The sequence below is a fragment of the Rana temporaria genome, chromosome 1 (assembly GCF_905171775.1).
Source record: "Rana temporaria chromosome 1, aRanTem1.1, whole genome shotgun sequence".
Taxonomy (NCBI): domain Eukaryota; kingdom Metazoa; phylum Chordata; class Amphibia; order Anura; family Ranidae; genus Rana; species Rana temporaria.
Window position 1 is genome coordinate 496,533,648 of NC_053489.1, and position 26,503 is coordinate 496,560,150.

General features: G+C 43.8%; 1 protein-coding gene across 1 annotated transcript in view; it reads right to left on the minus strand.

The window, feature by feature from the left end:
* ANKRD50 (ankyrin repeat domain 50) overlaps positions 1-23,544 on the minus strand; it is a 67,500-nt gene extending 43,956 nt beyond the window's left edge. Inside the window, exons 1-2 of the mRNA XM_040330633.1 lie at positions 23,306-23,544; positions 7,324-8,171 (exon numbers count right to left, since the gene is read on the minus strand). Coding sequence (XP_040186567.1) covers positions 7,324-7,799 — 476 coding nt within the window. The 5' untranslated portion in view covers positions 7,800-8,171; positions 23,306-23,544. The remainder of the gene's footprint in view (positions 1-7,323; positions 8,172-23,305) is intronic.
* Between the last annotated feature and the right edge of the window lie 2,959 nt (positions 23,545-26,503).

Consider the following 26,503-nt stretch of genomic DNA (forward strand, 5'->3'; position numbering starts at 1 on the left):
GAGAGATTGGAATCTTGTTGTTAGCTGTATAAAAGACATCTGTCCACAGAAACAAAAAATTAGGAGCACTCCCTTTAAGAGGGTGCTCTCAATCTTAGCTTGTTACCTGTATAGAAGACACCCGGGAGTCAGAAATCTTGAGCCCAGGTTCACACTGGGTACGTTTTGCTTCGATTTGAGATGCGATTTCACATGTGAAATCGCATCTCAAATCGGCGGCATTTGCAGGCAACTGTCGGCAATGACACCGTCCTAATCGGTGCGACGCCGCATCCGCGACGCTGCACCGATTTCAAAAAGTAGTTCCTGTACTACTTTTTGCGATTTCTGGCCACGATTTACATTGACATCTGTGCAAAAACCTGCACAGATGTCTCTTAAATTGCGGCCGAAATCGGGACTGCCGGCGGGAGTGAAGCCGTGCGAGTTCAGCTGAACTCGCACGGCTTCACTCCCGCAGCCCAGTGTGAACCAGGGCTGATAGTGGTTAAAACGCAAATCAAATTTATAACTTTTTTGAAATGCGTTTTTCTGGATGTTTTTGTTGTTATTCTGTCTCTCACTAGCCTCATCCCACCGAGGCGCTTTAATCACCTCTACGGTATAGGAACCTGGAAGCAATGACCTTACATCATTTTCGATTTCCCCAGAAGAAAAAAAATGAAAAGCATTTGATCACACTAATCTTCGTGGGATCAAATGATTTTAAGGGCAGAGGAGGGATTTGGGGTCTTATAGACTCCATAAAGAGTACCTGTCACATGCATATTGCGGTCACAAGGGATGTTTATTTCTGACAGCAATACATTTTTTTTAATATATATATATATATATATAAAAAAAATGTATTGCTGTATATATATATATAAAAAAAAAAAAAAAAAAAAATGGAAGCAATGTCACGTGTTTCTCGTGTTCTAAAATCGGAAGCAATGTCACGTGTTTCTCGTGTTCTAAAATCGGAAGCAATGTCACGTGCATTTTCGGACAACTGTACTGGTTAGATAAAAATCGTACGCAAAATATTTTCGGCTTAGTTTAATCTAATAATATCGGATGAACTGTTGTGATCGCCTCTCGAAAGCTCTGTACCAACGATCCGATTATCGTACGATTGCTTCGAAAGCAGTATTTTTAGACATATCTTACGACAAGCATGTACCATACCTGTTCGATTCCATTACAAGACAGCGACAGGATTAGCATGTTTAACAACTTTATATATAGCAACTGTTCAAGTCTAAACGTGACAGGCTTGCATCTGTTTTAGCAATACTGTACTAGAATGTGGAGGCCTGGGTAAAAATCGTACAACCGCCTCATCCGCACAGCTGTTGGAAACTACATATGGTTTCAAACTGTCCTGCCACCCCCTTTGGTCTACTGACATCACCAAGGCAACATCTGGTTGCCACCTCATTTGTTGGATCTTTTACATTTCTTTTTCCTCTTCGATTGGTTGCCTCGATTCCTAAAAACTTTTTTTTTGGAATAGAATTATCCCAAACGCTTCATCCTCTGCTTTATTCTATTCCCCAATCCTCCCAAAAAAAATTTTTTTTTTCACAGCAGATGGAATTCATTATAAAAGAAGCTATGGAGTGGAGACATCCCTATGACAATCAGCTGATCCCTCTGTTGCCAGGTCAGCTGCATACACATACAATATGCGGAGACATTTAAATGAACAAGCCCACAAAACAAGGCCCTGTGGGGAGGAGGCTGTCAATCTAGCAGAGAGATCAACTAGGAAAGGGCACTTCAACTCAGTGTATTTGTAAAGCAATGGTCATGTGTGATTTCTTTTTTTCCCCCCATCATTAAAAAGAGAAGTATGGGTTTCTATTTTTTCCCCCATTCATACTTACCTAGATGGATCTGTCCCCCAGCGCCTCTAAACTGAGAGCCACGCGTTCGAACACTGCCAATCACTCGGTCTTCAGAACTCTGTGAGTAGAGAGCTGTAGACTGTCAGTCTGCTTTTCTCCCTCCTTGCTCATTGGAGCGCTGAGCTGTGGAGGGGCGGGGAGCGGCCGTCTCAGGCTCTCAGCGACAGAATTCATAAAGACCTGCGCAAACAGATTTTGCAAAAAGTGTCTCGTGTTCTAAAAGTGGTGCAGCACGATATACAACCAACCAGCTAACAGTCTGCAGGAGCCCCGCATTGCACCCACAATCTACTGATCGTTGGGTGTAATGCTTTTAAGGCTCCAATATAAAAAAAAAAAAAAAAAGGAAGGAAGGAGCATACATTTGTTTACCTACAAAAAAAAAAAATTGCATTTTTTTTTTTTTTTAAAGGTGAACTTATCCTTTAAAAACTTTAGAAGACACTAACTGCAATCTAGGAAACATCAGACATAATTTGCCTGCCTCTGTGCCAAGAAAGATAATGAAGAGTGTAAAAAGAAATGGTTCCTTATGATTACGGTGCAAACGCAATGCGTTAAAATGCATGCAAACACGCATAAAGAGAATGCAAGGCAAATCAAGCCCAAAACAAGAAAATAAAAATGCAACACATGTAAAAACGATTGTCCATGCGTTACAACTGCCCCGCTGTTGCACTGTTGTATTCCGGCAGCAGGGACTTCCCCCCCCCCCCCCCCCCCTCCCCGTCAGAATACACTGAATGGCTGATCGAATGCTGGTTTTCCAACAGGATCGTTTGCCAGAAGCCGGTCTAATGCCCCGTATACACGATCCGAAAATCAAACAAAAAATCGACCGACTTTTTTCGCTTACTAGTCGCAACTAGAGATTGAATAGGTTACTAAACTCGCGTAACTTCTCGTACGACAAAAAAAAATAATATATAAAATCAGAAGTGATGTCATGTGTTGTAATGTATTTGGTATTGTATTTTTGGACAACTGTACTGACTAAACGAAAATCGTCCGATCTGGTATCGTACGAGGAAAACTTCTGTGCTTGTCTGATTGAATAATAAAATCGGATGAATTGTCGCGATTGGCTCTCGAAAGCTTTGTACCAATGATGCGATTATCGTACGATCGCATCGAAATCGGTATTTTTCATCTGATTTTCGGATCGCGTGTATGGGCCATAACGTATCGACTTCTACTGCACGAATGTGTAGCTCGTTTCTGCTGAACCAGAGGAATTTCGATATGTGTATACCCAGCTTTAGGGCTTTTTCACACACAGTGGAGTCTGCTCCGATCAGCAGGGGATCCGTGAGCACATTCCCAGCTGAAGCCAGTCAGAACGGGACAGACGTCAGATTTTTGGCAGCCGTGCTCGTTCAGATTGTGTCCGGTAGACTTCTGATAGCTCTATGGGCGGCCGGAATAAAACGGACTCTGGTGTCAGTTTAGATCAGACTACCTCCAATTCACCACATTTAGGTCTGGAAAACAGAGAAGGACAGTTCATTTCTGTATCCCCCCCCCCCCCCCCCCCCCCACAGACCTGGACCAGTCCATAGTGCTACATGTAGCTTCTGATCAGGTACACCTGAAAAACTGACAGCCAGACCCGATTGAAAAGCCTGTATGAAAACACCAATTAATTTTGCCTAGTAACCAGCTTTACATTGGATAAAACAATGCTCCCAAATCAACGTTCAAAACGTGAATGTAGACTTGGAGAATGATTACAGTACATTTTTTTTTTTTGCAAGAGTGGGCCATTTTTTGGGGGGGAGCTTTTAAACATTGTTAGCAGTTGGTTAACATCCACAGACAGCAGGAACACATTTTGGAATAACCGATATTTAGGTTTCCCCTGGGAGGGTCAAATCCCACTACACTGAAAATGAATCCATTAAATTTCTAATTATAAAGACCATAACTGAACATTATCTTCTGGACTTCTATACAAGGTCATTCTATCTTCATTTCCTGCATTAAAGAGATACCAGAGTCTTCATGTTTAAAAAAAAAAAAAAAAAAAAAAAAAGGAGCACAAGCAAAATGGTAAATCTTATCAATTTGTTACAGTTCTAGAAAAAAATATATATATATATATATATATATATATATATATACATACACACACATATTATATATATATATATATATATATATATATATATATATATATATATATATATATATATATATATATATATATATACATACATACATACATATACACACACACACTATACATAGCTTGTAATATTATACATAACAGGGGGAAATGTATTATCTCATTACATAAAGAGGATCTGCTTTCTGCAGTCTAAAGCTTATACTGATGTCAAACACCCATAATGCTCCAGGTAGGCAGAGAACAATTCATCTTTGCCTCGGATAAAGGGCCACAATACAGAACAGTATTTTTAATAAAATCAAAAACTATAATTTAACGTTGCTCGATAATGCTGAAAAGTCTAATTTGTTCATGTTATACCAATTGCTGATCAAGGGGGAAAAAAAAGGCAGCTTGTAAAAGCAAAACAATATCAGTCTCAATACTGGTGACTCCAATCTTCGCTCTTCTGCAGATCTAGAAGAAATGGTAGAACCACATCACTCAGGGAATCTGTAATCTGACACACCTACAAGTATCAGTTGCTGAAGATTCTAGCAGCACTTTGAGATCTGCAGGAGATCAAAGGCTGAAGTGGTAGGACTGCTAATTATTATTATACTTTTACATATGACGACATCTCAATTTTTCTTTTAACCTTCCCATGCAGGCTGCCTTTGCCGACTCTTAGTCCCGGTTCACGCAGGAGTGATCCGTCATCTGACAAGTCGCGCTCCATGCAGTGCATTGGAACCATTCTAATAGAAGCAGCTCAAGTGGCTCCGACTTAGAAAAAAGGTTCCTGCACTACTTTGGGGCGACTTCAGAGTGGCTTGCATTGGACTTCAATAAAGAAGTCTTTACAAGCCATGCTGAGGGTTTGCGTTGTGCAGGGCGGCTTCAGAGTCGAACAACTTTGAAGCCACCCCTGTGTGAACTAGCACTTAAAGTGTCACTAAAGGCAAAAATGTATAAATGTAATTGTAATTGTACACATACCTGTCAGTTTTTTGCCATCTGTGTCCCATTGGGGAGATTTGGGGGGAGCAGGAAGTGAGAGGAAATCCCTCCAAAGTAAGGGAATCACCATGTGTCACCAGAACTAGTGTCCCCATTGGAATATTCCCCCCTCTATTACTGTTCTGGTGAAAGCCCAACATTTTTGATCTTTTTACTTTCTAGAACAGTAAACAGGAAAAATAGTCTGAATCTCCCCAATGGGGACACAGATAGCAATAAAATAAGATCAGGCGCTTCCTAGTAGATCAATCAAATGATGGTGGGCATTTCAGACACCCAGAGATGATCAGTGGGCGTTTAAGACTAGCAGTCTCAGACTCCCAGGTCCACCAACTACAAAGAACGGAAGTGTAAATTACATCCCCGCTCACTTGGAAAGAACTACAGCGGAGCAGAGAAAAGATCGGTGTGGCCAGGAGGATACACAGCATAGAAGCCAACAGTCTTACAACACAAATGTCACAAGGAATGATAAGCCGATTCAAATAATCAGTTACTCACAGGCGAAACACTAAGACCCCTTTCACACTGAGGGAGTATTGCAGGTGCTATAGTGTTAAAAATAGCACCTGCAATCTGCCCTCAAACAGCTGAGCCATTTACTCCAGTGTGAAAGCCCAAGGACAGTAAAAAAAAAAGTCCTGCTAGCCACATCTTTGGAGCGGTGTGTATACCGCTCCTCCACCGCTGCTGCCCATTGAAATCAGCGGGACAGCACGGCTATACCGCCCGCAATGCTTCAGCAGCGCATTGTGGGCGGTTTTAACCCTCTCGGCCGATAGCGAGGGTTAAATGTGCCCCACTAGCGGCCGAAATGCGCCGCAAATCCGCCCATAGCATCGGCAGTAAAAATAGCGGCGTTTTAACGCCGATGCTATGGGCGGCTCAGTGTAAAAGGGGTCAGAGAAAAGAAACAAATATACTGCAGTGAGGTGTGAAATCACCAATACTAAGGGAATACATTTTTTGTCCAGAGTTCAGCTTAAATGTGACAGCTGCAGCTTTCCTCAGTCTATGTGGCTTTGTTCACATTCTTCTCACAAATATTTTTTTACAGCCATCATACAGTTATGTTCCATAGAATTGTCTGGGGATGTCTCGAGTGTTTTAAAGTGGTTCTAAAGGCAGGAGTTTTTTTTTCTTTTTTTATCTTAATGCATTCTATGCAAGCTATAATGCAATCTTCTGTGTGCAGCAGCCCCCCTCATACATACCTGAGCCCCATCTCGAGTCAGGGATGTTGCACAAGAGACTCGGCTGTCCAGGACTCTCCCTCTTGATTGGCTGAGACACAGCAGCAGGCGCCATTGGCTCCCACTGCTGTCAAAGTCAGTGAGCCAATGAGCAGAAAGAGGGGACAGGGCAGAGCCACAAATCTGTGCGTCCATTCAGACACTGAGCAGTGGCTTAGCTCAAGTGCCCCCATAGCAAGCAGTTTGCTGTGGGAGCTGTCGATAAGAGAGAGGGGCCAGGATTTCCAGTGGGGGGGCCCCAAGAGGAGGATCGGGGCTGCTCTGTGCAAAACCACTGCACAGAGCAGGCAAGTATAACATGTTTTTATTATTATTTTTTTAAAACAAGAACCGTACTTTAGTATCACCAAGTTTAATGTGATGGCAGGATTCTTCGCTATGGAACATAACTGTGCAGGCAATGCCAACGCACTTTGGCCTTTTTAAAAAAACTTGAGAATCAAACTGCTCCAGTGCCCCTCCAGCGCTCATTGGAGTACTAGCTTTGGAGTGAGAGGGAAGGACTGGGTCAGGCTCCCAGTGGAATGCCGAAAGGCTGAGTCAGCTGCCAGTACAGGCATCTGGGAAAGATCCGGACTGTGAAGTTGGGAACTTTCCAGAGCCTAGACTAACTGAGTAATGTCAGCCGACAGCAGGCTTAAGCCCGCTGTCAGCTGAAAATGGGTCACAGGAAAGCAGAACTGCATTTCTGTGACCCACAGGAGAAGCACAGGCAAAAAAGCTTTGGCCATACTTCTGCTTTAATATTGGGCATGTTCTGCCAAATGGCAGGTTTGGGAAGTAGGCAGAAAATTTAGTATTAAAATGGTAAAATGTGGCACCGGAGGTTCCAATATATTGCTGTTAATGACCATGTTAAAGAGATAAAATTACAGACTTAAAACAAATGCTCCAATTAAATCCTTATCTGTAAAGCTATAGGCATGTTAACGGATGGATAATTTTGCATGAAAAAAAAAACATGATGAGCAGAGTAGATAAAAAGAAGAACATTCAATTTAACTAAAATGTCTGCACTATACAAAAACCGAGGACTTTGCAAACAAGTCTGTACCTTTTAAAAGCCTCTGATGGATTCCGTTCACATTCTCCAGGTTGTAGCAATTTCTGAACGGAGGGATCATTTAGTTTTTCCTCATATCCAGACATCAGTCCTCCTTGGCAAATCTGGTCAACGAGGGTCCTGATAAAGTTTCCCACACATAATGTGTCAGAGTCTTGGGCCCTGCAGAAGTGAAAAGCCAAGACTTGGTGGTGTAATCCTCTCTGCAGGCCAGCAGGTGAACTTGGCCACACCAGCTCTGTACAAAGGGCCGTCTTTCCACTTCCAGGACCGCCAACAAATAGTAAACCCCAAGATGACCCTTTTCCTGTGCTGCCACCATTGTTGCCAGAATTTGCCACAACTGACAATTTGTTTGCAGTGATGGTGCTGCAGTTTGTTTTTTCCTGCAGGCAGTGCTGAAGCTTGTGAAAGATCCATTCCCTGCAGTAGAAGGGCTTTCCTTGCAGCAAGCTGGTCTGAGCCATTGCAGCTATTGCTTGTGAATTTCAGCTCTCACATAGGACTGTGTTTCTTCAGCATTTGAAACTGAATAAACTTTGGGGCAAAACACAGAACTGAATTCCAGTAGTGACATATCCCAGGATGGGTCAGTGGAATGCAAGGCGAATTCAACGGTTCCTGTACATGTCAATCTCCACACTACGCCAGTTTAAAAGCTTTCATACGTTTCCTTGACATTTTAGGTTCCAGTGTTTGAAAGCCTCAGTTTCTAGCTGAGATGGATCCACAAGTAATATTCAGTTGGCTCCAAAAGTTAAGTACTCTCATCACTGCATCTGGATTTCATATAGCGATGCATTCTTTCAGTACAGGCAGGAGACAATACATCTGGAAAACTAAAAAGGAGGAGTAGGGAAAAAAAAAAAAAGACAGCCGTTAGCATGCATTAGAAACACTGTTAATCAAATGCAACGGTTTATACAGCAAACAGCATTTAACAAGCTTTATTTATGTTTGAATTGGGAAGACAGGTTATACCATTTAAAAGCGGATGTTTGAATAATAAGTCATTAATATATAAAACGGTTGCTGTGGCCAAGCCAGATTCAACAGAGTCCCAATTTATCAAAACTGGAAGAAGGAATGTGTTCAAAATAACCAATCAACGTTCGCTTTTTTCTTTGGCAAGACCGTTTGGAAAGTTTAAAAGTAAACATCTGATTGGCTGCTATGAACAGCACATTTCTTGCTTTCTGCACAAAGAAGAGAAGTGCTAAATACAATGTACTATGAATGAACATATGGCAATCTTATGCATCTTTGACCATTTAGGGCTCATTCACACCACAATTCCCCCGTTCTGTGTGCGGCTCCGCATATGCATTTGTAACATTTATAGGACATTTCTGTCTTGCGTGCAGTGCATTTTTAGGGATTTTTATTTTTTTGCATTACGGTTCATATATGAAAAAATGTGCATGTTGTACTGTTTATTTATTTATTTATTTATTATTTATTTATGTTGCACCGTTTTAAGCACACATTAAAGGGTCACTAAAGGAAATATTTTTTTTGCTGAAATGACTGTTTACAGGGTATAGAGACATAAAAGTTAACTGATTCCTTTTAAAAATAGATTACATTCAATAATATAATGTGCCTCTAGTTTCACTTTCGGTTTTAAACTGGTTTCATGTTTATGAAAAGTAAAGAGACCCACAGAACAAATACAAACAAATCCAGGGCAGTGTTTTGTTTTTAAAATGAATCTGATTGGTTCTGTTAAGTTTTAGACACACAGTAATGACAGCTTAGACCACTGTGAAAAGCTCCCAGTACTGCGATTATAAGGAGCCAGACAAGCAGGAAGTGTGGAGATCACAGCAGAATTACAGCAACTTCAAAGCAAAAACGAAAATTAAGGACATGAAACCAGTACTGCAGTAAGGTAAAGGAAGCTATTTAGCTAAAAAAAAAAAAAAATTCCTTTAGTGACCCTTTAAAGAATTGCAATAGTGCAAACTATGCTCACTGAAATACATTAACTGGAAACGCATTCAACAGCATCTGGAGTAAAAAAGCCCGTAGACCCGGTTCACACAGGGGTAGCACGACTTTGGGGGCGACTCTGCAAGACGATCTCAAGACGACTTCAGAGGCGACTTGCAAAATGACTTCTGTATTAAAGTCAATGCAAGTCGCCCCGAAAGAACCTTATTCTAAGTGACTTGAGTCGCTCCTATTAGGCCCCATTCACACCTGAGCATAGCGTTTTCAGGCAGAAAGTCGCGCAATTTTACAGTGATTTTGTACAGGTCAAAAGGTCACCAATGTAAAAAGCAGAAAAACGCCCAAATCTGCCTAAAAAAAAAAAAAAAAAAAAAGTCCCAGTTTGAGCTTCAGGCGTTTTGGAGTGAAGATGTGGAACCATCTCTATAGAGAATATTAGATTTTTTCTCCTCCAGCGTATTGTAACTTCAGGCTTCAAGCTACAAAACGCTCAGGTGTGAATGGGGGTCTTAGAACCGTTCCATTGAACAGAGAGGAGCGCAACTTGTCAGGCGGCTGAGTCGCCTGACGAGTCGCCCCTGTGTGAACCGGCTCTTACAGTAGAACTAAAGGCAAATAATCAAAACACCTGAAAAGCTACAAACGATAAATAAATGGGATGAATTAAATATTCACAAGGGAAGTAAAAAAAAATCCTGAAGACGTGCGGGGGCAGAGGGGAGGCAGATTGACATATTGAGAGGGTTGCCTTCTACACGTGTGAAATTATTGTTATGTTTTGTGATTTGTAAGGGAAAAAAATAAATAAAAAATGTGATAATAAAAGATGATAGATTATATATATAAAATCTATCCATCTATCTATATATACACACCCTAGCACACAACAGCAATTAGGGTCTCCAATCCCCATACAGTTCCACAGCTGCTGGATAATGCTAGAAATGGTGGGAGGAGTTTACATAACACATGCCCATCTATTAGTCAAGCTATTGTCATGTGTGTAGTGAAAAAGGAGAGCGCTAGAAAGTGATTATAAAAAACACTCAAATATTAAATATACTAAAGTGAGAAAAATACAAATCATAAAATTCTCCCAAGTGGACAAACCAGTGAAACAATTAGTGGTAATAAATCTTTAAAATAATTCACCAAAAAGTATTTCACACATATTATAAGTCCATAAAGAAAGTGTTTGACTAAGGAAAAATATACAAAGCAAAAAAAAAAAAATTGTCCCAATAAAAAAAAAAAAAAAATAAAAAAAAAAAAAAAGGTGATTAATTTCCAAAATCCATCCACCACGTCTGCTTGAAGACGTTAATTTTACGAAACGTACGTCGCGGCGCAGCCTGGTCACGTGTACTCCCTACCTCACATCCGGCAATCTGGCTTGAGCTTCCGACTGGTGAAACGCACGCCGTCGAGGAAGTGGAGGAACCACAAGTGCTTTTCCTTACGAGTCTGCAGCCCCAACCTTTTAATGTAAGCTGCCATTTGGCCTTTTTTGTTCTGTCATTTTATTCTTTTATTAAATCGTTTGCACTATGGAAGTTTTGGCTTTCATTCCATGCTCCATCTCTGCAATGGAGATCTTGAGCCAATACCCACATCTCCCTTTATGGCCAAGTGTGCAGGCACGCTCCTGCTAAGCGCATGAGATCTTTTTCTAATCAAAAAGATCCATTGAGTCTGGTAAGCACATTCCCCTTCTGTGCACTTTGGGTGTCTTATCCTTGTGTATGGTGAAGGAACAAGTTTGCACTGTCTGGACAATAATCCTTTTACAGCAAGATTTTGTTTTTTTGGTAATCACATTTTTTTTTTTTTGCTTTGTATATTTTTCCTTAGAGTCCAACACTTTCTTTATGGACTTATATTATGTTTGCAATACTTTTTGGTGATTTATTTTAAAGATTTATTACCACTAATTGTTTATCACTGGTTTATCCACTTGGGAGAATTTTATAAATTGTATTTTTATTACTTTAGTATATTTAATATTTATGAGTGTTTTTTTTATAATCACTTTCTAGTGCCCTCCTTTTTCACTTTTCACTTCGTAGTAAGAATTCTATTTTTTACTATTAGAGGAGCAGCTTAATAATTTAATTGAACTCATCACTTTTAGATAATTGGCACGGATTTATTATTTTTAAAGCTATTGTCATGCCCTTTTGAAAGGTTTTGTAAGTGAATAGCTTTGATAGCTAGCCGTGTGTCCGTGTGTCATGTAAAACAGAATCAGCCTGATCTGAGGTATGCGACTTTGCGGGCGGGGGAATATATAGCAGTGGGCAGGACATGGGAGGGGCATAGGCGTGGCGTGAGCAGGTCAACTGTGAGGGTGGAATGTGCAGAGCCTTCTATGATTGACACACTAGTGTATGTAGGAATTGTTATAGTAGAGCGGCACAATTACCGTAATAGTTATAAAAAAAAAAAAAAAAAAAAAACGGCAACCCCCCCTCTCACAATGATAATCAGCCTTTTCCACACTTCTATGTTAACAGTGCAGAGCCCAGCTGTCAAAGAAATAAAATAAAAAACAGACAAATGTTTATCAACATTCCTCAGGCTGAGAGATACAATGTATCTTTTAGTTCTTTTTAGATCAAAAGGAAGGAACTTCAGGTCTGTAAATGAGGTCAGCTTAACCACTTAAAGATCAAACCTTTAAAACTTGTAGCTTACAAGTTTAAAAAAAAAAAAACAGTATTTATTGCTAGAAAATTACTTAGAACCCCCAAACACATACACATATACATATTAATCAGTGTAATATTTTAATGTCACACTGTATTTGCGCAGCAGTCTTTCAAACGCAATTTTTTACGAAAAAATATACATTTCAATTAAATAAACAGTAAAGTTAGCCCTTTTTTTGTATAATGTGATATAATGTTACGCCGCAAGAATCATGAGAGAATCGTAATCTTTATTCTAAGCAAAAATATTTTATCCAGAACCATGCAGCTCTATGTTTTAGCAACGCCCCCAGTAACATCATGACACCACACTGTAGTCCAGAGCAGCAGCATAAATGCAAAAAGGAACGACATGGGGCATTTGAAGACAGAAAAAGCTGGACTCTCGCCTGATTAAAGGAAGAGGACCGGAGGGCTTTTAACTGCAGAGGGAAAAAAGGTAACATTTCGAAATATTCTGCTTTTATATGCAAAACAAAGAGCAACATATTTTACATTTTGAGCATAGTTCTACTTTAATGTAGAATTCCAGCTTAATACTAAATAGTCTTATAAAATATTCCCTTGCACTCTTACTACCTATGCTGCCTAACCAATGTAAAATTATGTACCTACTTACCTATTTTTAGTCCACTCCAGTCTGGTCAAGTCATCTCCTGAGTCAGTGAGCACCGTTTGCAGGGAAGAAGAGGAAGAGCGTCAAAGCTGGGAATTTGGTAGCAGTCACGTCCTAGTCGTCGTTGGCTCTTCCTCCTCTCCCCTGCAGCCGCCACTGACTGACAAAGGGGATCAAATGATCAGACCGGGGGGTGGGCTAGAAATAGGAAAGTATACACATAATTTTTGCACAGGTTAAGCAGCATAGGTAGCAGGAGAGGGAAGGCAATTTTGTCTTTAAGACTACTTACAGTTAAGCTGGAATTCTACTTTAAAGTAAGCATCTAATAAACATAAATAGATTTTTCGGGAACATTCCAGTTCAGCCTGTGGTGCCAATACAGTATTAGACCACATGCTTTTAAATGGTTGAGATTACAAATCCGTGTTGAATTTTAGGTGTTGAGTCTACTAGCTACCGTAATTCTTTTTGAATAACTTTCCTTAGTTACTGAACAAGCCTAAAAATAAGGCCGCTAATAATCGAAATGTAATAAATGGACACTGGAAAATATGAAGGTGAATATTAGACCATATCAGTCTGCATATGACAAAAAAAAAAAAACACTCAACCAATCTACCTTGAGCACTAAAGTGCACATACCCAATCACAGGTAAATCGTGGGCTGTGAAAGTGCTCACCAAATAGCAATGCCAGACTTCTACCTAAAGTTCAGGAATCATGCACTTCTAGCTGCCATAAGGACCAGGAAGATCTTGCTTGATGAAAAATGAACAGAACACCCCCATACTGCTTACTCAGCTTTGTAAAGTTAGTGCTGGCTCACACTGGGGGGACTAGTCACAGGACAAGAAAAAAAAAAAACACTTTATACTCAATGGGGCTTTTCTTATCAATGCAACTTTGGAAAAGGTTCCTGTGCTACTTACAGTGCAACCCCATTATATGCAAAGTTGCATCAAAATTGCACTACATATTTACACTGAAAAGCGAGTCAAAAATCGCATTGCGGCAGAGTGAATCGAGATTAAATGCAATGTGTAAAGGATGTACTGGTTCTGCAATATGCAAGTCCTGCTGTGAAAATCTTGCCCACGCTCATTGCATCTCATTGTTTTACTTGGCATGTCCTAATAAAATAAAGAGTTCCCTGAATGACTGTTATGTAAGGTGAGAGGACCTCCCTCTTGCCCAACACTGAGCAGCACACAAGGTTGTGTGTGTCTTAAAGCTGAAGCATGGGAAAGAACATTATAGGGGTATAGAATGGGTACAAAAAAAAAAAAAAAGGATACTGCTAATGAGTTGTGCCCCACTGGTGGCTGCTGCTTGCTTCTTGAAAAACGTTACTAACATGCAGACTCTAAGGCCCCGTATACACCAGAGGATATCCGCTGGAGGATTTGGATCTGATGGCTGTACTCACCATCAGATCGAAATCCGCGCGAAATACATCCGCGGTGACGTGTCACGCCGTCGCCGTGACGACGTGCGCGCCGCTGGAAGGTAATACTTCCACGCATGCGTCAAATCATTACGACGCATGCGAGGGATGGGAGCGGACGGATTGATCCGGTGAATCTGTACAGACGACCGGATCAATCCGCTGGACACGATTCAAGCGGATAGATTTCTTAGCATGCCAAGAAATTTCTATCCGCTTCAAATCGATCGGCCGGATTTTAATCCGCGGAAAAATATCCGCTAGGCCGTACAGATGACCGGATTTGTCCGCTGGAACTGATCCGCGGATCAATCCCAGCGGATAGATCCAGTCTGTAAGAGGCCTAAAGCGATGCCACTGCTAAAGTTCCACCAGTGAAACTGACACTCAGGCTGTGGAGGTGTATTGCGATTGGCAGGGGGGGGGGGGGGGGTTTATGTGCATTTACCCGTTTGCCTGGAGTTCAGCTAACACACGATATATTTGAATGGCAGCCTACTGTCGCAATAGATGAGTGGAGACCATAATTCATATAATAAAACACTGATTTTTGATAATATGGTTTAACATGAGCTCTCAGTAAATAGTACACCCTTTACCTTTAAAATCAGACCACTCATGCAATGCAGAGGAAAAACTGAATGCAACATCTTGGTTATCGTGGGGGGGGCCTCCGCCTCTGGGGGCCGGGTCATTGAGAGACATTGCTGGGGGACACAGGTAGGTACTAAAATGTCAAGGCTATTGTAGGTAAAGCCAACACTGAGAACACAGCAGCCAAGTGTGCCGACAGCTAACACTGCACAAGACAGACTGAGTTAACTTCTATGGCGTAACACCAGTGTTCAATACAGTCATATTAGCCGCCGTGTTCTCACGCAGTACCAGCTTTAGCAAACTAGAGCACCGACATTTTACTTCTCATCTCCCAGCAATAGTTACATCAGCATCTTGTTGAAAACCCCCATGCCCAAATGCCCCCTTCCTAAGCGGACATCTGTAATCTCCAGGACCAATCTGCGTTCTGATAGACCAGGCACAGCTACCACAATGCTAGCATGCCATGGCACGTGTGTGTAGAGGTAAGGGCACCCCCTCAAGCTGACTGGAAGTTATAAAAATATTTTTATCCGATTGTTTATTGTTTATTCATGGTATTCTACGGGTAAATAGTCTTCTGTATTTTTATTGGTCATTTTTTTTGCTAAAGTCTGTTCAAAATTAGCAGAACAAATGTTTTCTTTTTAACTGTTGCAAAATCTGGTGCAGCTGTGCATGGGAGCCAATCAGCTTCTAACTTCAGCTTGTTCAGTTAAACTTTGGCGGAAAAAAAACAAAAAACAAACACTGAAAGCGGATTGGTTCCCATGCACAGCTACACCAGATTTTGCACTCTCCAGTAAGTCAAGCCCATTGTGCCAGGCTCTTCAACCCCCAATGAGTGCTGCTGAATTCTGGGGTATCCTCTAAACAAATACTCACAGGAAGTCATTGACCCCTTATAATTTAATAGGTAAGTCAATATGCATTCAATATATGCCAGGACCACTTATGTCACTACTGAGAGAATGCTAAGCCGGATGATTCCGCCAAATCCTTCCAATTTATGTCTCTTACCAAGTATCTTGGTTTGTTTGTACTGTCCTCTTAGGGGCTCAAAAAATGTGATGAGCAGTCAGAATATCAGGGATGTCTTCCACTTGCTTCCTCCAAGGAATGATTCTCCATGCTTTATTTTGCTGAGAAATCACTGTGAAAAACACCTCCTAGCATTTCTGGCCGTGGCCATCTTAAAGTGGTTGTATACCCGCACAGAGAAAATAAAAACCTGTAAGACAAAGGCAGCACATACTAGCTCATTATGAAATACTTACCTTGGATCGAGGTGTTGGCATCTGATCCCGGTCCACGCCAAGAGAGCTGACATTTTTCCCTCAGCTTTTTTATCCGGGTTTGTGGCTCAGGCACAGTAAGTAGCCGGAGCTGCGATTATGTCACTCCCGCACATGCGCTCGGTAGTCTTCTCTGCAAGGTCCGGCAGCGTCTGCCGGACCTTCACAGGGCATGCGCCGCCGCCGGCTGAATCAAAAGTTAATATCTCCTAAACCTTACAGGTATCCTTTTGCTAAACTACTCAGACCCACCTACGCTCCCATCTCTACAACATAAGGGCTAATCACTCTGTAGTTCCAAGATAAGAACTGGAAAGGTTGGAGAGGTCTCATCAGCAATAAGAACTTAACCACTTAAGACCCGGACCAAAATGCAGCTAAAGGACCAGGCCCCTTTTTGCGATTCGGCACTGCGTCGCTGTAACTGACAATTGCGCTATCGCGCGACAAACAAAATTGGTGTTCTTTTTTCCCACAAATAGAGCTCTTTTGGTGGTATTTGATCACCTCTGTGGTTTTTATTTTTTGCGCTAAACAAAAATAGAGCGACAATTTTGAGAAAAAAAAAAATTCAATATTTTTTACTTTTTGCTATAATAAATATCCCCCAAAAATATATATAATTTTTTTTTCCCCCCTCACTTTAGGCCGATACGTATTCTTCTACCTATTTTTGGTAAAAAAAAAAAAAATCCCAATAAGCGTTTATCGATTGGTTTGCGCAAAATTTATAGCGTTTACAAAATAAATAGGGTATAGTTTTATTGCAGAATAAGAGCTATTGGAGACGGGACAGCGCCGGACTGAGAAAAGACTAAGGTAAGTGTTTAAGGGCGGAAAGTAGAGCAAATACTAAACTTTTTTTTTTTTTTTTTTTAGGATAGGTTCACTTTTTTGAAAAAAATAAATAAATGCACTTTTGCAAGAAAAATGTGCATTTATTATTTTATTTGGTATTTTGGTGCCATGCAGGTCTACAGCAGATCCGCTAGTGCAGGGGTGTCATACTGGCGGCCCTCCAGCTGTTCCGAAACTACAAGTCCCATCATGCCTCTGCCTGCGAGAGTCATGCTTGTAACTGTTAGCCTTGCAATGCCTCATGGGACTTGTAGTTTTGCAACAGCTGGAGGGCCGCCAGTTTGACACCCCTGCGCTAGTGTATCGGTGTACCAGTTGTGGTAGAGCGAGGCTCTGTCCCTATGAAAATGGGGTTAAATTGGACACAGAGGGCCGGATTCAGAAACGAGATACAATGGCGTATCTCCTTATACGCCGTCGTATCTCTGAGTGCGGGCGGTCGTATCTATGCGCCTGATTCAGAGAATCGGTTACGCATAGATTTCCCTAAGATCAGACAGGTGTAAGTGTTTTACACCGTCGTATCTTAGGGTGCATATTCACGCTGGCCGCTAGGCGGCGCTTCCGTATAGTTACGCAAGGAATATGCTTATTAGGTATTTACGCCGATTCAGAAACGTACGTCCCGCCGGCGCATTTTTTTATGTCGTTTACGTTAGGCTTTTTTCGGCGTATAGTTACCCCTGCTATATGAGGCGTAGCTAATGTTAAGTATGGCCGTCGTTCCCGCGCCTAGTTTTGAAAATGTTACGTCGTTTGCGCAAGTCGTTCGCGAATAGGGCTGGACGTCATTTACGTTCACGTCGAATCCAATACGTCCTTGCGGCGTACTTTGGAGCAATGCACACTGGGATATTTCACGAACGGCGCATGCGCCGTTCAAAAAAAAACGTCAAAAACGCGGGGTCATCCTAAATTTAAATTAAACACGCCCCCAACATCCCCATTTGAATTAGGCGGGCTTACGCCGCCACACATACGTTACGCCGCCGTAACTAAGGGCACAAGTTCTTTCTGCATACGGAAATTGCACCCAAAGTTACAGCGGCGTAACGTATCTGAGATACGTTACGCCGGCAGATAGATAGACGAATCTATCTGAATCCCACCCAGAGTCTGCATATCAGTGGATTGCAGAGCTACAGAGCGTAGATTTGAAACACAGAAAACTGCTCTGGCAGTTTTCTCCATATCTTGCCATTTCTGGAAGGTGCTCTGTAGTTTGGAGATCCTTCAGAGTCTTGGGTGGGATGTGGTCTCCAACCCTGTGTCTGGGTCTTGTGGACAGCCAGCAGGGTGTGTGCCCAGGTGCACACAGCCCATATAACGAGGGGCTGGTGAGAGCAGAAGGTGAAGCAGTGGCTGCTAGTGAGTGTCTCTGTGTGAACATAGACGCTGTGTGCATCAAGAAGTTTAAAGCTGTGTGCATTGAAGGGCTTCAAGCTGTATGCGTCCAAGGAGCCAGAAGCGGTGTGCATTTATGGAGCCCAAAGACTGTATGCATCCAAGAGCGTGGGTCTGGAAGATCTGGTGGTTTGAGAGGTACCAGTACCTATAACAGCAGTGCTGTTGAAGAGTAGCCAGGTGGGCTTGCATTTTCAGTTTTGTTTGAATGACCTCTAAACCCCTGCGTGGGATTCCTTAGTGAACCGTTTTGTTTTTTTGCCTGTGTGATGTGGACTCACTACAGAAATGCATCTATCACTGAGCTGAACAATCCTCCATGTCACACTGTACAGGCAAGCAGATACAAGCTGACAGGATGAGAATGAACTACCATGGCACTCCACAGTGGTAGTTCATTGAAAACTTCAAGCTGACAGCCAGCAAAGGCTGCTGGACCTTGTAGTTTTCCTATCACAGGACACTGTAAAAGAGTGATGCAGCCGGGGGATATTTGGCAAGTTGTGACAGCTAGTGGGGGGGTAGGGAAGAAGGTCCCTGCTAGCCATCACAGCCAGTCTGTTCGTAGCATGTTACACCCTGAATATCATCTTACAAAAAGTGAACTTATCCTTTGCAGAGAATGTAATAAAGGATAAAAAAAAAACTTTTGCCTCTAGAACCACTTTAAGCCAGGGTTTGACAAATTTGCTTGGAATCTAGGAGCCAGCTAAAAAAGTTAGGAGGCAGAAAACGCTCCCCATCCCGACAAGCTTGCGCGCTGAAGCTAACACATACGTGAGCAGCGCCCGCATATGTAAACGGTGTTCAAACCACACATGTGAGGTATCGTGGTATTGATAGAGCGAGAGCAATAATTCTTGCCCTAGACCTCCTCTAACTCAAAACATGCAACCTGTAGATTTTTTTTAAACGTCGCCTATGAAGATTTTAAAGGGTAAAAGTTTGTCGGCATTCCACGAGCGGACGCAATTTTAAAGCGTGACATGTTGGGTATGAATTTACTCGGCGTAACATTATCTTTCATAATATAAAAAAAAAAAAAAAAAAAAAAAAAAAAATGGGGATAACTTTACTGTTGTCTTATTTTTTAATTAAAAAAAAAGTGTAATTTTTTCCCAAAAAAGTGCGCTTGTAAGACCGCTGCGCAAATACGATCGCCATTTTATTCTCTAGGGCAGGGATCCTCAAACTACGGCCCTCCAGCTGTTGCGGAACTACACATCCCATGAGGCCCTGTAAAACTCTGACATTCACAGACATGACTAAGCATGATGGGAATTGTAGTTCCTGAACAACTGGAGGGCTGTAGTTTGAAGACCCATGCTCTAGGGTGTTAAGATAAAAAAATATATATAATGTTTGGGGGTTCTAATTAGAGGGAAGAAGATGGCAGTGAAAATAGTGAAAAATTACATTAAAATTGCTGTTTAACTTGTAATGCTTAACTTGTAATACCAACGGCCACCACCAGATGGCGCCAGCTGACACAAGGAAGAGCTGGGGACTTCACAAAAAAAAAAAAAAAAAAAATTTTGCCCACCTTCCAAGCCAAGTCGCCAGGATGCTATTTCTAGTCCTGGCGACCGGGATTTGTCGAGCCCTGCTTTAAGCCTCATGCATACTGGGCATTGTGCCCCTTTGCCACAGACCCCAGCATTTCCACATGGATGGAAGGCACAAGTGCACCATCTAGTACCTACCAGCACCTTGTAAAAATCGATGACAAAAAAAAAAAAGGCAGCAGCTGAGCCAGGGACAAGTTGCCCGTCAGTGGGAGAATGATGGAGGTGGCAGCGTGGTACTGATGCTTAGGGACGTATGCCCAGAATTCTTCTGTTCTGGGCCTTTGCCCCTAAATGTTTGAACATAATACCACTTGATACCAGCTTCCAGCCTCATCTAGAGACATTACAGGGTGCTATTAGCAGGGCCGGACGGTGCACCTGTGCATTCCAGTTCCATGGAAATGCCAGCTCTGAGGTACAGGAGATAAATGCCCAGTTTGCATGAGACCATAGGGAGCTGCAAACCTTAGCAGAATCAGAAGTATACAAATGGCTTTAAAACTATGTATCAATATTGATGAAAAATGAAGACATTCACAAGAGAAAAAAGGGAAAGTGACATTACAAGGACAACAAAAGGAATGTAGGTAATACAGTCAGCAGAGTTGGTACATTTTCTAGGCACTGACAAAAATGACAGCTTAGAAAAGGTTTATTTGCTTAGCAGAAAAACAAAAAGTGATGACAGACGGCTATTTAGGAGAAAACGTGATGCGTTCCTTTAAGAATTCTCTAGGTAATGAGTTAATAAATATGTATACCGAGTTGCGGAATAACATATGTTTAGATTCCACTGAAATAATCAATATACCAGCTCTGCATTTTCAAAAAGAGAGAGGGGGAGGGGGAAATGAGAGAAATGTGCCCAGACACTGGAGAGCGGTGGGAATGACATGTCTGATGTGTCTGGCATTGCCCTTTTCATCTATTCCATCACATGGATCATGCTTTGCCGCATTTCACCTTACAGGAGAATCACATTGCTCACAACTGTATACTGGGCTTTCCTTGACAGTTATTACAACATTGCTTTTTATACACAAATCCAGATCACACAATTCTAATGACACACCCCTATGACAAATCAGCTGCACATCAAGCCTGCCAGTGTAAACCAACCATGCCCACAACTGCCAATATGCATATGAAGCAGCTTCCTCTGCACTAACAGTTACCATATCGTCTACAAGAGTAACATGTCAGTCAACAGAAATAGTGTTGCCTGTCCTGCAGTGTTGTGTTTGAAGCCTAACAAATCTAATGCAAGAAGGACAGGCGGGGGGGGGGGGGGGGGGGGGAATAAAAAGTCTCCCCGCCAGCTTTCAATCTAGAAAAAAACAAGAAGTTTAGACTTGCATCTTTGAAAAGTGATATACATTTGGATCATTTTTCAGAGGCATTGACAGGCAGTGATAAGAAGGTGATGCCACCTCAATGCACATCTTAGCCCCATAAATGCCGCCTTGCGACAATCACGTGTACTGAACATACTAATCAACGCACACGTTCCTGTTGAAATGGCTTTGCATCCAAGTGGGTGCTGTAGTGACCAACGTCTGGAACCGTTTAAAGGTAAAACAAAAATGTCACCAGCACACCAGGGATCTCCAAAAAAGGGTCCAAAGTTTTATTAGCGGTCACATCATTACAGCAGAAAGCAATGATTTGGAGGCACGCAGGACCCCTTAATGACGTGTATTGCGTATATGCTCGCGGCACATCCCCACTTTTCGTGCCAGATGCGACAGAATCGATAATGCAAAAAATGTGGCGCAACTTTATTTATTTAATAGCCAAATGAGCCCTAAGATGTATATGGTCTGTTTCACATGAACTTAGAGATCAAGAAGAAAAAAAAAGCAAGCACTTGTGTTTAATGTTCCCATACCGACTGCCAACACACTAGGTAAGGAAAGCCACAACAGGCGGAGGGGACAGTATACACCAACGCATTACCCCTGACATCACCAAGAAGACACACAAAAAAAAGTGAACATTCAGAGTCAGAGACTGCAGACACACAATAAGATGTAGTCCAAGAGAGGGCGACAGTGGACGCAGCGACAGAGACGGGCAGAGAAAGCAGACACTGCGGCAGAGACAGCAGATAACGGGCAGAGACAGCGGATGCCACGCTAGAGACAGCGGACGCCACGCCAGAGACTGGCAGAGACAGCAAACGCCGCGCCAGAGACGGGCAGAGACAGCAAACGCCGCGCCAGAGACAGCACACGACGGGCAGAGACAGCGGATGCCACGCTAGAGACAGCGGACGCCACGCCAGAGACTGGCAGAGACAGCCGACGCCGCGCCAGAGACGGGCAGAGACAGCCGACGCCGCGCCAGAGACGGGCAGAGACAGCCGACGCCGCGCCAGAGACGGGCAGAGACAGCCGACGCCGCGCCAGAGACGGGCAGAGACAGCCGACGCCGCGCCAGAGACGGGCAGAGACAGCCGACGCCGCGCCAGAGACGGGCAGAGACAGCCGACGCCGCGCCAGAGACGGGCAGAGACAGCCGACGCCGCGCCAGAGACGGGCAGAGACAGCCGACGCCGCGCCAGAGACGGGCAGAGACAGCCGACGCCGCGCCAGAGACGGGCAGAGACAGCCGACGCCGCGCCAGAGACTGGCAGAGACAGCCGACGCCGCGCCAGAGACAGCCGACGACGCGACAGAGACTGGCAGAGACAGCGAACCTGCTGAAGGAGAATGTGAACATGCTATGGGAGTTGTTGGGGGACAGGCTTTCTTTAGACAGTCATTGACATGAAACACGTTACACGAGACTGCTAGAAATCACTGCTATAACAAGGGAATAGGGATATCCAGATTGGTGTGTGCAGGGCCCCGATAGCCACATTGCACTATGCCACCCCTGGGCAACAAGCGTGCCTCCAGAACGGTAGAAATTGCTGTAACCTCCATTCAATTCAACTTTAAGGCTTCATAAAAACGTGACTTTTTTTACGCTTTGGCAGCATTCAAAAACCTAAAAATCATTTAAATGCATGCAACGCGTCCTGAACGCAGACTAGCGCCATAAAGGCATGATAAAAGTATGGGCAAAGTGAAGGTCCAATGTAAGGAAGTGGAGAAGATGGGTCTCCATGAGGGGACTTGGGGGTCTTGTGGGGGGGTTATTTATTGCCCTCTTCCTCCTCCTCCCTCCTGTGTGTGTCTATGGAGAGTTGGGCAGCTCCAGCCATCCGTGTCTGGCCGTGCAGACACACGTACACAGGGGGCTGTATGCATACAACATAGAGGGGGGAGGCAGCCAATGACAGGCCAGGCCATGGTCACAGACCCCACCCAGACAGATGAGGGGAGAGGAAGCTGTGATAATGAGGGGTGTCCCATGGTGCACACATAACATTGGGGGTCCCCTCCATCATTCTCCCACTGACAGGCAACTTGTCCCCGGCTCAGCCCTGACACAAGTCCCCTATAGAGGGTGGGTGTGTTGTCAGTCACAGATGTACAGCCACACAGTATACAGTAGAGCCGCCTCAGTCCCGGGCTAGTTACCTGCACAGGGCACGGCCACCTCCAGCCAGCCGGGGCTCCCTCCTGCCGCTCTCCTCCCCGGGGTGCTCGCTCTTTGTTTCCCCCTCTCTCTCTCTTTCTCGGGTCCTCAGTCTGCCTTGTACAGCGGCTGCCGCTCCTCCTCCCGGAGAGCCGGGGACTCCGCCTCCAAACAGCAGGAGGGGACAGCGAGCCACACAGCACCACCGCAAAGACGAGGACAACTCTTCGCAGGTGGCCGCGCCCACCTCGTGACGTCGCCGTCTCCTCCAGCGGCCACTTTCTAGTTACCATGGTCTGGACGCCAGCCAGAGGCGCGAGGCATCACGGGACTTGTAGTTCCGGACGCTTTGCGGGCTGCTGGTCACGTGAGGGAGCGGGCGTCCTGGAGTAACCCTTAACAGGGGTCTCCTGCGCTGTGTTCGTGCGCGCGCAGCCTCACCGACTTCTCTCTCTATTGGTGTGAATTCTGATTTGTGTGCATGGTGGAAGCGAGTTCACATGTCTTTTGTAGGTAGATGGTGATAGACTGACCAAGTCACAAGTGGTCCTAGGTGTCCAGGATTCCTCATTTCCACTTTTCACTAACGTCACAGCGACCTCATGTATTTGCCGACTAGGCTTTTTTTTTTTACAAGTTTAAAGTAGAACTATGAACAAAACCTTTCTCATTTCATTTTGGATAGAGTTAGGGAGTGTTATATAACCCCTGTCAGATTTGTTTTCGCCATTTGTGTCCCATTTTGGAGATTCCCCTTCACTTCCTGTCCCATAGCCAAACAGGAAGTGAGAGGAAATCTCTACACATTAAAGCGGAGGTCCACACAAAAAGTGAACCTCTGCTTTTCGGAAACCCTCCCCCTTCCAGTGTCACATTTGGCACCTTTCAGAGGGGAGGGGGGTGCAGATACCTGTATAATATAAAATATATATATAATATATTATATAAAACAGCGGGGACCAGTGAAGATGCGCATGCGCAGTAGGGAACCGGGCAGTGAAGCCGCAATGCTTCACTTCCTGGTTCCCTCACCGATGATGGCGGTGGGGGCAGCCGAGAGACGAGCGATTGCTCGTCTTCGGCTGCTGAAATCGCAGGCCCCCTGGACAGGTAAGTGTCCATTTATTAAAAGTCAGCAGCTGCCGTATTTGTAGCTGCTGGCTTTTAATATTTTTTGTTTAGGAGGACCTCCACTTTAAGGGAATTTCTTGGGGCCCCAGAACTAGTGTCCCCATTGGAAGATTTCTCCTCTATTACTTTTCTGGGGACAACCCAAAATTTGGGATTTTCTTTTAATGATAAACAGGACAAATAGAGAGGGGGGAATCTCCTTAAAGCGGAGTTCCACCCACATTTTTATTTTATCACCATCCACTTCATTGCAGCATTTAAAAAAAGCATTGGAGTTTTTTCTTTTTTCACTCCGTTTACCATGTTTCCAAGGGCATATCTTTCTCCTTCCTGTTTATCTCGCCGAAGCGAGGTACGTCATTACCGCAGGCGCACTGGCTCCCGGGCGATGTGTGTTATCATTCCCAGGAGTCAGTGGGCATCACTGCCTGGTAGCATTGCGTTATTTCCAAACAGGAAATATTGCGATGCAAGGCGCGACAAGCACCCTCTTGCTTACGTTTTTTTTGTCTTGAGTGACAGGTTGCCACAGCAACTGGGCGGGAACTTCCTCCGATGAACGCCATTGCTATGGCAACGTGAACTACAATGCGTGCGCCGTGTCCTTTGGTTTGTGTGCATGCGTGAGGTTGGGTAGCCAGCAGCACCTTATCCCATAAGAAGATGCGAGTGGGCTTCACATGCCCACAATTAAGATGGGAGAGTGCTAGCAAAGGAATATATAAAGGTTAGTTTACATAAAAAGAAAAAAAAATCCAAAAAAGGCATAACAACATATTAATATTGGTTTACAAAAACACCAGTCAGTGTTAATGAAGGAATACCTCCTGTAGCACTATTGTGTTCTGCCAGTGGGGTTGCCATCCCAACTTGCTGAACACAATGATTACCACTAGCAGCTATAGCCGCTGGCAGCAATCGCTTGTTGTACTGAAGTCGATCTATGGACCGACTTCAAGTGGTTCTAAAGGCAGAACATCTTTTAGCTTCATGCATTCTATACTTCTGACAGGCCCCCTAGCCCTCCGTTATACTCACCTGAGCCAATTTGTTCCCTCAAGGGAGATGCACTGTACCTCTCTGCCCGGGGTTCTCGGCTCTTGATTGGATAGATTGAAAGCAGCGCATCCATTGGCTCCCGCTGCTGTCAATCAAATCCAATGACGGGGCAGAGTCCGGCATTCTGTGTCTATGGATGAAAATGCTGGACTCAGAAGCGTGCCCACAAGGTAACCCCCTGGGAGAGCGCTTCTCCTAGGGGGTTTACCGATGCAAGGTGGAGCCACGAGCGCCATTGGGGGACCCCAGAAACGGAGGATCGACCACACTGTGCAAAACAAACTGCACAGTGGAGGTAAGTATGATATGTTTGTTATTTAAAATTCCCGGGCACCTTCATTCTGGGACAATACAGTGTCCCTGAATGAAATAGAGGACACAGTCACCCCCTACTAACTAGTAACTACATTTCCGGAACTGGTCGCTAGGGCCGGCGCTGCCTGGCATCTTGCAACCAGTGACAATTTACTCTCAGACAGTGAGGCCGGGAGCGAGTTCTGCGCCTAGTGCAGCACTGCTGTCCCCACCCACCTCGGCACCTCCTCCTTCTCCAACACCTAGCGGCAAGCAGCAGGGACTGGTGTGATCTTCACTCTCCAAATAGCAACTCCACTCCTTTCCTGTAATGCACGTGGCTCATACAGAGGGAGTGACAGCAGTACTGCATCTGGCGGCAGGCTATGGGTGGCAAGTGGCATTGCATCTGATGGCAAGTGGTACATTCAGCTGACAAATTACCCACCGCCAAATTCCCCATCAACCCCGAGACTACATTTCCCCCCGTTTCCCCCTCAACTTTTTTGGGGGAAGGTGAGGGGGTTGTCCCTGAATGGCAGTTTGGAAATGTGGTCACCCGAGCAGCCGGTTGGCACAGGACCCAGAGGTTAGTGGAGATCACTGTAGTAACAGTGCCGACCACTGTATTTTCCATCTTCCACAGGGATCTCCCGTGTATACCCGGAATATTGTCAATTATTTTGGAATTTACAAAAGTAGATCTAAACCCAATC